This window comes from Podarcis muralis, chromosome 8 (assembly GCF_964188315.1).
Source record: "Podarcis muralis chromosome 8, rPodMur119.hap1.1, whole genome shotgun sequence".
NCBI lineage: Eukaryota > Metazoa > Chordata > Lepidosauria > Squamata > Lacertidae > Podarcis > Podarcis muralis.
The window spans coordinates 87,087,160-87,099,444 of NC_135662.1; the positions used below are offsets into that span (position 1 = coordinate 87,087,160).

Here is a 12,285-nt window from a genome sequence, read left to right on the forward strand (position 1 = left end):
GTGTTGAACCCTGGGTAGTAGTAGTTTGCTCTGGCAGGATAGCTCCGCCAGAACTGCTTTGGTCCATTTTAGGGCATTAGTTTTATTTGCCCTAGATTGCGGAGATGGATATTCTGCAAACTGTCTGCTGTGTTCTGCTCTGCGTTACTTGAAGAGAGAAAATCTTGGGCTCATTCATACTTAGCACCAGAGGCCTGGACCTGTTTCCATGAAGCATTTGTGTGGGAAGGAACCACATCATTGACCACACCAATTTCATTCAAGCACACATTCCTAGAATAACATAATTGGGGGACAGCTCTTCCATTATTCACCCCGAATACCATTTTGTCTAATTCAGCTAGGTTCTGTGATTAATAACTGCTTGGCTGGCTTGTGTCTGAGGGTTTATCCACTTTTCCTCTGCTCTTTCCAGGCACAGTCCGCACTTTAAAGCTCTTTGCCTGAGTGTCCCCCACTTTTTAAACTTCGGAGCTTTCCCTGCGAAAACCCGCTCTTTAAAGCTCAATCACAGCAAATGGCAATCCACAGAAAACCTGAATTGACATTTGCTCCTACTGAGCGCTAAAGAGTGGGTTTTCATGAGGAAAGCTCCAGGGCAAAAACAAATGCTCGGACACAGAGTTTTTAAGCATGGACTTGCGCCTGGCAAGAGTGAAGAAAGGGTAAGTGTGGATAAGGCTTGAGTCCGTATCAACCAGTGGCTGACTTTTCTGATTTTCACACCAAGCCTGGGGAGCTGGGAAAACTGCCTGGAAGCAGCATATGTTATGTTGTGCCAAAACAGTTGCACAGATTAAAGGAAAATATATCATGGTGCTCCCACATTTCTCTCAGGGTACTGAGAGATTTTCCCCTACATGACAATAACCGGAAACCTGAGATTTCAACTTGAGTGCAGCTCCATCCAAACAGGCTGAACAAATGCCCTCAATCAAATGTACTTCCATCTTGTCTAGATAAAGCCCACAACCCTCCCCCTCCCCCACCAGCCATTTGACAACCTTATATATGCCTTGGGGAAATATAGTATAATACCATCTACATAATCAGCATAGAGGCCACCTTAAAGAAAAGGCTACAAACAACATAGAATCCAACCCCCTTAGCATCCACCAGTTGCCTTTCTTCCAGATCAAGTTCTTATTCTTATTCTTTATTAAAGTAAGTCATGTTTGCTGTTGTGCAGTTTATTAAAATTACAAAAAAATAAAAGCAACCCTTTGTGAAGGCAACCCCAGATCCTAGGAAACTTTCAAAAGAGAAGAGAAGGTCCCTATTTACACCATACAATATATTAGGTCGATATGAAGATATACCTACCTTGTAGATACTGAAATTACTTCAGGCACTTCTGCTTTTTCTGTTAGACGGTTATATAAGATACATTATTTATGCTCAATGAAGTTTTTTAATGTATGCAGTTCTTTACCATATACAAAGAGATTATTTGTATAGAATGGAGTAAGAGATATGTTAATTTTCCTTTCCAGCTTCTCAATGGGCTCTCACTAAGTGAATCAGTAGTATGATGTGGTGGTCTGCATTGGTCTACCAAAAGGTCATAGGTGCATCTTTTATGCATCTCCAGAGCTTGTCCATAGGTTTATAGTCTTGCATTGGCTACACCCGTATTGCCACATTTTAAGCCCTATGCATTTGATTTTGCAGTGAATAACTGGCAAACAACTTCTGCCCTGAGTTGAAATATTAGGAGATAAATGCAAAAGAATAATTTAAAATTACAATAATACTTGCTGAAATGTGTACTGTGACATTCTACAAAATGAGAAGAGAAGAGAAGCATGCTTTTATCCTATTTCATTCAATCTTTTAGAATAGATTCTCAGTTTTGGTTAAGCTTCACTCCATTGTTTGTTTTAATCTATTTTGTAGCCAGATTTGGCTTCTTCCAATTCAACCTATGCTTTAAGAAAAATTAAGCAAAATTAGCCACAGTGTGTGTGAGCAGAAAGATTTTAATTCTGTCTGATGGCTCAGCCAAGAACTTTGATGGTTGTAGTACACCTCTAGTACCCCTGTGCAGTGCCTCTTTGAATGGAAAGCTCTCTGAGAAATGACCATTGATGTTACTTGCACTGTTGATCGCACTATACTGTGTGACAATGACTTTAAAATGACTGACTTCTATTCATTCTTAAGAGCAAGTGTTTTAGAATAGTTCAGTCCAGCTGATCAAAAGCTTTTTCAGTATCTAGAATCAAAGAAGTATTATGCATTATATTTATATTGTAAATGTATAAAACCATCAGATCATTTTTGGCACATGCTTTATATTGTCAGTTAGTTCCTTACAAAAGGGAGATTAAAGGTAGTTTTGCCCTTTCCCTGTCTGCAGATTCTGCATCCAAATCATGTACTTCAAGTTACCTTCCTCCCTGTGAAACAAGGGTTCTTCTGGAGAAAGTAAAAATAAAAAGGATACTTTTGAGCACATGCAGAACACTCATCCCTCAATATGGAGTACACTAAAAGCATGTTCAGCTGGACACAATACAGTGTGTGAAAGACATCCTTCCAAGACAGAAGATATGGCATGGTATCTGTGTCAGAGGAGGTAGTTATACTACTCTCCCTATAGGTTAGATATTATATTTGTGTTGCACAATTATTTCCATTTTTCATTTATTACTTGTCAATCCACACCAAAATATTTGCATAACATTGGAGTACACTATAATCAATTTACAAATAATACTCAGAAAGATGACACCAATCTTAAGATGCAATTTCACAAGCCTTTTTCCAAAAACCTTTTCAAGGAGCTATCCTCAACATCAATTATTACAAGAGAATGCCATGATTGCCTTACTCGTGACATCAGGCGGTTTCCTTGTGTGTTTGGCAGGGGGAGAGAGGTTAAAACAAGAAGGGGAATTAAAACTCAATTCTCCCTCACTATTTTATTGGCCAGGTAGAAGGCTCATGCACTGAGAAAATATCAAAAGTCATTTTCACAATACAACAGGAAATTATTATTTTTCTTTCATTTTTGCTATTTTGTTAGGCCATGAAAAAGAGTCTGATACTGTCCCATCTGAAGGGGGCAAAAGATAAAAACCAGAGTCATGAAAACCTCATAAAGGAGGTCTTATGCTTCTTTCATACCTCTTATTATAGAGCATAAATGTTTGTATCATTGCTATTAGACCAAAAGAAAAGCCCAAAAGATATTATAAACCATTAAAATGTCTTGGGGGCAACTGGTAATTATTTATTTTAAAAATAAAACATATGAAAATTATATACACAAATATTATAACACAAATATGCATAATAAAATAATTCAGAAAGGGCACTAACCGTTGCACAGAGCAAATCCTGCTGCTTCCCATTCTCCACAATGGAAGGAATGCCAGGACTGAAAACCATCAGATCATTCTTGGCACCAGGCTCCCCACTCGCAGCTGCCAGGATGTGGCTGTGGCGATTTGAATAGGACCAGCTGCCCACCTCACTGGCACAAACCAGTGTGGCTGTGCCAGGGCCATACATCACGGGCTCCTTGGGTTGACACTGGCATCGCAGAGCCATGTATACTATAATCACAAGCAGGAACAAGCTGGATACTGAGCAGATAGCAACAATCAGGTAGACGTTGACATTGTCCACCAATGGCTTTGGACTCCCTCCCATTCTAGGAAGGTGAGCGTCTCTATGGATTACCTGAGTGCTTGCCACAAATGACACACTCAATGTGGCTGTAGTGGACAGTGCTGGCTTGCCGTGATCCTTCACAAGCACAAGCACACTCTGGCTGCTGCTGCCCTCCATCTCATCCAGGGCACGTGTTGTACTAATCTCACCACTGTACAGCCCCACACGCCAGGGGCCTCTGGTTGCCTCATGCAGTTCATAGCGCAGCCATGCATTATAGCCTGAGTCAGCATCCAGGGCATGGACCTTGCCCACCACATGTCCAGCCAAGACAGGGGCTACCAGCAGAGCAAGGGACACCTCTTCTGGCCTAGATACCGCAGGCACATTGTCATTCTCATCCACCACAAAAACTTGTATTGTGACGTTGCCACATAAAGGGGGGAACCCAGCATCCTTGGCTCTCACCTGGAACTCCAGCAGCTTCACCTCCTCATAGTCCAAGGGCTGCAAAGCATAGACCTTTCCACTCTCCGAGTGCACTGAGATGTAGCTTGACAATGACCAAAGCTTCTCATCCAGCCAGTAGCTGACAAGGGCATTCTCACCTATGTCTGGGTCTAAGGCGGACACTGTGAAGACGTGAGCACCAGGTGGATTATTCTCTTTCACAAAGACCGTGTAGGAGGGCTGAGGAAAAGTAGGTGCATTGTCATTCACATCACCGATGGGCACCACAAGGCTGCTGCTAGCTGACAGTGATGGAGTCCCTTGGTCTTGGACTGTCACCACCAGTCTGTATTCAGCCACCTCTTCACGGTCCAGGGATTCAGCCAGCACCAGTGAGTAGTAATTCTTATAGGTAGATACCAGCTTGAAAGGAAGCACAGTGGGCCACAGAGAGCAGGTCACTTGTCCATTGACCCCAGAATCCCTGTCTGAGATACTGATTGAGGCTACGACTGTCCCCAGTGAAGAATCCTCTGGAACTGGTACCAACAGGAAAGTCACTGACACCTCTGGAATATTATCATTCACATCCAGAATTTCTATTAAAACCTTGCAGTGTCCAGACAAGGGGTAAGCACCTTTATCTGTTGCTTCTGCACGAATTTCATATGAATTAGTGTCCTCATAATCCAATTCATTATTCAGTAAAATTTGTCCAGTATTTGGATCTATCCTAAACATGGTACTTGATTTAGATGGGTTTACACTACGAATAGAGTATGTAATGTCTCTATTAATGCCATCATCCAAATCAGTGGCATTGAGCTTAACCACCGATGACCCAATGGAAGCATTTTCTAACATTTGTACCTTGTACACTGATTGGTTAAAGACAGGAGGGTTATCATTCACATCAAGCACTGTGATCACCAGCTGAACTGTTCCCGTTAGCGCAGGTTGGCCACCGTCCGTGGCTGTGAGCAGTAAGCGATGCACAGAAATATCTTCTCTGTCTAACGGCTTTGTTATTACAAAGCCTAAGGAATTATCCTCACTGCTCCTTCGGAAATCTAACATGAAATGTTCACTGGGGCTGAGGTGGTAAGTTAACTGTGCATTTGTACCAACATCAGCATCTAAAGCTCCCTCTAGAGGGAAAACGGATCCTGCAAGTCTTGATTCTAGAATAGACAGATTTTCCTCACTTGCTGAGAAAACAGGGGCATTGTCGTTTATGTCTGCAATCTCCACGTCCACATGGAAGATCCTCATGGGGTTATCCACAATCACCTCCAGGTGAATGGCACAAACAGGGTTCTTGCTACAAAGCTCCTCCCTGTCCATCCTAGAATTCACAAACAAGATTCCATTTTGCACATTTACCTCTAAATAATCCTTGTGCTCTTTGGAAACTATCCTGAACATCCGAGGCACCAGCTCACTCACCTCCAGCCCCAGGTCCTGGGCAATGCGGCCCACAAAGGTGCCATGCTGGGATTCCTCCGGCACAGAATAATGGAGCTGGCCACTCCCCATCTCCCAGGCTGTGTGAAGAAGGACCAACTGCAGCAGCTGCTTCCTCACCGAGTAGTCTCTCCAAGGAACAACCATCTCAAATATCTTCCTTTGAATCCCCCTCCGTTATGTGCAATATTGGAGTGGGGGGTGGTTAATCCAGCTTGCTATTATCCTTTGTGCTCCTTCACTTTAGGTGCTGCCTATTTTCTGATGACAGCAAGGAGGAGGAGCTCTCCTAGGAGTCTGCAAGAGGTATTTAACAGTAAAGAGTGACACCCTGTGAAGAGATTTAAAAATGCAATTCTTGCAATATTTGGTTGGGCTTTTTTGTTTTCTGGTGTTCTGTATTCTTCTAGTTTTCTTATGCTTCTTTAAATGTATGTGAAGATAGTCATATTTATCTTTGTAACCATTTGACATAAGATTTATGTGTATGTGGATATATAATTACTCCTGTGTGGCAGCAGTTTTTTAAGATCACATTCCTGCCTTTGAGAATTTCCATTCTTAAAAGTTTGTGTTGTACAAAGGTGAGTATGTTTTCATTCATATTAAAGAAAGATGATTCACTTTAATAGTGGGGAAGAAAGTGGGGGTAGAGATGAATGAAAAATGAGAAATGTGAGAAAAAGAAGCACTATGGCCATGATAGACCAAGTGGAACATTGCTACATTCCAAAAAGATAATAGCATGAGAGCCAAGAATCACAGGTTCCCCAAACTACCAAAGAGGATACAGTGGGTGTACCTTTTCTTCACTGTTCTTATTTTCATACTTTTGCGCCATACTGCTGCTGAGCACAAATCTTTTCCTTTATTCTTCAGGTGGATACACTAACAGTATGATAACACACTTTATTTGTGCATTCTGTGGCGTCCGATTTGGGTATGTGCTGTGTCAAGAATCTGTATAATATACAAATAAGACTTCTGGATCTAAGATCTCTCGTGAAAGGAGGTATCCCTCTTATTTGTGTTTCGCTGTTTTAGACCATGCAGATAATATGCCAGATGATATGCTTGTTGTTGTTTAGTCGTTTAATCGTGTCCAACTCTTTGTGACCCCATGGTCAGGCACTCCTGTCTTCCACTGCCTCCCGCAGTCTGGTCAAACTCATGTTCGTAGCTTCAAGAACACTGTCCAACCATCTCATCCTCTATCGTCCCCTTCTCCTTGTGCCTTCAATCTTTCCCAACATCAGGGTCTTTTCCAGGGAGTCTTCTCTTCTCATGAGGTGGCCAAAGTATTGGAGCCTCAGCTTCAGGATCTGTCCTTCCAGTGAGCACTCAGGGCTGATTTCCTTCAGAATGGATACGTTTGATCTTCTTGCAGTCCATGGGACTCTCAAGCGTCTCCTCCCACACCATAATTCAAAAGCATCCATTCTTTGGCGATCAGCCTTCTTTATGGTCCAGCTCTCACTTCCATACATCACTACTGGGAAAGGCTAGTAATTTGAATTGCTAACTCTTGAATGGTGTGCTAATGAATTTGCTGCTGTTTTCATTCTGTTTGCTCTGCCAGTGTCTAGCCTGGGCTTCAAGAACAGTAAAACGTAATTATGGCTGCCAGTTTGTGAGTGATGTGGTTGAGCATGTTTAGACATTGATGTTATCACATATAGCTTTGTTCTGGTTTTGGAGATCCACACATATCCATTGGCAGAAGAGCTTTGCTTTTCTACTGCAACCATGTAAAGGTCCTTCAGCCTTCTCATTTATGCTTTGCTGCTCCATAGGCTGACGTTCCTTCTTCGTCTTCCATGTGATGGCGAGGGGCAATCACTGCTGTGCGTGAACACAACCCTGTGTTTGAAACTAGTTTGCCTTTGAGTCATCCCAGGAAACATCTTAGATCCACAACCAAGTCAAGAAATCATTTGAGAATTTGTCAGTCAGTTCTAATCTCAGTAAGATTTTTAAAATCAAGTTTAGGGGTGGTAGGTCCTTCAGTCCCAATACTGGCATAGCTGGTTTATTTGGAATATTATGATCTAGTGCCCAGCATCTTTCATTGTACCTATTTATGACACTACACGTCTCTATCACCTGGAGAGGACGACCCATGTAGTCTCCTGTTTTCACTTATACAATGTTAGTTTTATGTCCTAAGATATTCTACTGCATTTCTCTTAGGGACAGAGTTTACAGCTCCAGTGTTCATCTCTTCTTTTACTGATGCTTCCTTGAGTCTTGTGTGTATTGTGACAAATGTTTTCTCCATTCCTAAACACTGTGTGTGGGTGTCTGTAGGCAAGCTGTAGTGTTGCATCTTGGGAGAGTCCTAGACGCCCTTTGCTTGCCTGCCTGCTTGCACAACATGCTACTGCAAATATGCTTGCTTACGGTACTTCCATAGAACTGGGTGTTCATCATCTTGTGTTAGATGGTGTGAGGTATATCTCTTGCAAACATGGAGAGTTTATGTGTTTAATGAGAATGTTGCTATTGCCTTCTTGCAGGATTTGGCAGGAGGTTTGGCTTGTGAGGGAAGATCACATTTCTCAGAAGCAAGAAAGTCCATGTAGATGAGAAAACAGTTGTAAGAATGGAAAAAGTGGAGTTGGAGTTTTAATAATGTGTGCTCTTATGTATCTAATATAGAGTTTTTATACATTTAAAATATTTCATTAACAACTGAGATGAAGTAGGCTAACTGGGTTCCAGACGCTATTGCCAAAACATAATTACTACAATATTTTTTCAAACAGCAATGCTGCCCAATATCTTTAAATCTCTTTTCCTGATCAAAGCTCAAGGCATTCTGGAAAGCTCAGTCTATTCTTTGGTCAGAGCTCAAAATATTCTGCATGCCTATATATTCAAGTAACATGTTTTATAATGAGCAGAAATTATTCCATCAAGTTGTGTTCTGTGCTGGAATTCCCTGACCCAGGTGGCTAATCTATAACCAAAGCTATATATTACTCTTCTACCACCAAGAGAATGAACAAACAGGTCATTTTTAAACATTGAAATCATGCTATTATATCCAAGTGAGTATTTGAAACATACTCCCAAGACAGGTACATCACATGACAAACTGAAATGAATAGTAGAGACTCACCTGCCCAGATGAATTAGGGACCACCTCCGTCATAATCCCTACATCCCCATTCTCTGCAAAGACAGGAATGTTGGGGCTGAAAACCATGAGATCACTTTTGGCTCCAGCCTCTCCACTCACTCCTGCCAAAATGTGGCTATGGCGATTTGAGTAAGACCAACTGCCCACTTCACTTGCACACACCAGCGTGGCTGTGCCGGGACCATACACCATTGTCTCCTCTGCTTGCCTCTGGAATCGCTGAGCCACATATAAGATGACTGCAAGCAGGAACAAGCTGGACACTGAGCAGATGGCAATGATTAGGTAGATGTTGACATTGTCCACCAGGGGTCCTGAACCACCTCCCATCCTGGGAAGATGGACATCATCGTGGAACATCTGTGTGTTTGGCACCAGAGACACACTCAATGTAGTTGTAACTGATCGCGGTGGCTTCCCATGGTCCTTCACCAACACCAGCAAACTATGGCTGCTGCTGCCCTCTGCCTCATTCAGGGCACGTCTGGTACTTATCTCACCACTGTACAGTCCCACTTGCCAGGGGCCACTGGTCAATTCATGCAACTCGTAGCGTAGCCATGCATTGTAGCCTGAGTCAGCATCCAGGGCATGGATCTTGCTCACTAAGTGGCCAGCCATGACAGGGACCACCAGCTTGACAGCAGCCTCCCCTTGTCCAGATACTGTTGGGTCATTGTCATTGTCATCCACCACAAACACCTGCACTGTCACATTGCTGCACAAAGAGGGCAGCCCAGCATCCTTGGCCCTCACTTGGAATTCCAGCAACTTCATCTCTTCATAGTCTAAGGACTGCAGTGCATAGATCTTGCCGCTTTCTGAGTGCACCGAGATGTAGCTTGACAGCGACCAGAGCTTCTCATCAAGCCAATAGCTGACTAGGGCATTCTCAGCCACGTCTGGATCTGAGGCAGACATTGTAAAGATATGGGCACCAGGTGGATTATTCTCCTTCACAAAGACTGTATAGAATGGCTGAGCAAAAGCAGGTGCATTGTCATTCACATCACTAATGGGCACCACTAGGCTGCTACTCGCTGATAGTGATGGAGCCCCTTGATCCTGGGCCACAACCACCAGTCCATACTCTGCCACCTGCTCTCGATCCACAAGTTCAGCTAGCACAAGTGAGTAGTAATTTTTGAAGGTGGGCACCAGCTTGAATGGAAGCCCAGTGGGCCACAGAGAGCAGCTCACTTGCCCATTGGATCCGGAATCCCTGTCTGAGATGCTGATCAGGGCTACCACTGACCCTGGCGAGGAGTCTTCAGGCAAAGGCACCAGCATGGACTTCAATGACATCTCAGGAGCATTGTCATTTACATCTAAAATTTCAATAAGGATAGTGCAGTGCCCAGACAAAGGTGGGCTACCTCTATCTTTTGCCTCAATTTCAACATTATACATATTAATATCTTCAAAATCCACTTTCCCTTTTACCCTGATCTCACCTGTATCCGACTGTATACTAAATATATTGGAAGGAACATTATTACTGAAGGAGTAGGTGATTTCCTTATTAGTTCCTTCATCTAAGTCTGTTGCATTGAGATTAATAACCAATGTTCCATCTGCCACATTTTCTAACAATTTCACCTTATAAACAGATTGATTAAATACAGGTGCATTGTCATTTGCATCCATCACAGTGATCTCAAGATGGACTGTGCCTGTGAGTTCTGGCTGACCCCCATCAGTAGCTGTTAGCACTAAACGATGCACAGGGATTTTCTCTCTGTCCAGAGGTTTATTTAAAACAAGTACCAATGATACACTCTGCTGGTCATTTATTTTTTCTTCAACAACAAAATATTCTGTGGAATTAAGCTTGTACTTCAGTTGAGCATTAACACCAACATCTGCATCTGAGGCTCCCTTCAGAGGAAAACGTGTACCAGGCAGCATTGATTCTGCAACACTGAGGGACTGTTTACTTTCCAAGAAAACAGGAGAATTGTCATTTATGTCCTTGATTTCCACCTCTACATGGAAGACCCTCAGAGGCTTGTCCACAATCACCTCCAGGTGAACAGGGCACAAAGGGCTCTTGTTACACAGCACCTCCCTGTCTATCCGGGAATTAACAAACAAAATCCCATTCTGGACATTTACCTCAAAAGAGTCCCCATGATCTTCAGACTCCATCCGGAACATCCGAGGAATAAGCTCATCCACCTCCAGCCCCAGATCCTGGGCAATGCGGCCCACGAAGGTGCCATGCTGGGATTCCTCAGGCACGGAATAATGGAGCTGGCCGCTCCCCATCATCCAGATTGTGTGAAGCACAATCAGCTGCAGCAGCTGCCTTCTCCCCACTGAAGAACTGTCTCCCCATGGAGCAACCATCTCAGAAATATTTCATATAACTCCCCTCTTTTATGAAATATATCTGGAAAAAACATTGAAAGAATCTAAATCCAGCCTGCTGATATACCTTTTCTTCCTCCAATTATAAGAACGGGAATGATCTCTGGTGATGACAAAGCAGTGGAAGAGCCTTTTGTTCCCCTTTTATTCACAGCAAGTTACTTAAGCAGAGAGCGACATCATGCGACTAGATGGGAAAGTACAGTAGATGTTTATATTGTGTGTAGTTTTGGAGAATGTTTGATGTCATCAATTTGTTTAGTAAAATGAAAATCATGTTCAAATGAATGATAAACAATATGTTGTTTTTCTTGAAAATGTATTTAATAATGAATATTCCAAATGTATATTTTCCATTGCTGGTGAATATGGCTGGTTAAATACACTTGCCCCATCATCGAATGCTTCCATCTTTTATGCCAACATATAACACACGTTGGCATCACTAGCATATTTCACTGCTTGGAGATCAGGGTGTGCATAACAATATTGTCCTGTATTTGGGAGGGCCTAGAATAGCTCAGTCACAGAGCACCTGCTTTGCATGCAGAAGGTGCCAGATTCAATCTGCAGCATCTCCAGGGAGGACTGGGAACAGCCCCTGTCTAGAACCCTAGAGAACCACTGCCAGTGAGCTAGATGGATTGTTGGGTCTAATTCAGTTATAGGCAACTTCCTGTGGTCCTATGACCTATGACACACATTTATTATTTTTCTTCCCAGCAGTTCTGGAGCTTCCTTGAGTGAAGAACTGATATTCTGATATTCCATGCCTCTTTCTATTAGGATTTCCAATAGTTTTTAGGAATGCTATATGGAAATTCAGGATAATGACATATTTCCGCATTGTGGTTGCCAGAACACAACTATAGTACTTATTTACCTTATTTCATTACATTTGTATTTCTCCCTTTAAAGGAAGAGAGATGCAGAATGCAGCTGGCCATGCTGCTTTAGGCAATGTTACCAGTTAGAGGCTTATTTAAGAAGGCTGTGCTTTTGCACTCATCCCACTGTTGGCAGAGCTGGACTAGCTGGTTTCCATGTGGGGCAGTTTTGAAGTTCCCATTTCACATTTGCCAGAGGAAGAGCTCTTTTGCACAGCTTAGCTCTGGCAGGCAGCTAAGTGGTTCAGATAGACATTCCAGTAGTTCCAGGTAGTTTTAGGTCTGTTATTTCTTCTGAAGTCTCGCTGGGCAAATCAATAATGACTGCAACATTGGCACCAGTCCCATGCCTAC

At 42.8% G+C, this 12,285-nt stretch overlaps 1 protein-coding gene across 2 annotated transcripts in view; it reads right to left on the bottom strand.

Annotated features, from left to right (window-relative positions):
* LOC114601139 (protocadherin alpha-C2-like) overlaps positions 1 to 11,254 on the bottom strand; it is a 188,717-nt gene extending 177,463 nt beyond the window's left edge. Inside the window, exon 1 of one of the 2 annotated variants that reach the window (XM_077933510.1) lies at positions 8,654 to 11,254. In XM_077933510.1, coding sequence (XP_077789636.1) covers positions 8,654 to 11,023 — 2,370 coding nt within the window. In that variant the 5' untranslated portion in view covers positions 11,024 to 11,254. Of the gene's footprint in view, positions 1 to 3,324; positions 5,806 to 8,653 lie in introns of those variants that run through there. The other variant, XM_028738216.2, reaches the window with a different exon arrangement.
* Positions 11,255 to 12,285: the final 1,031 nt, after the last annotated feature.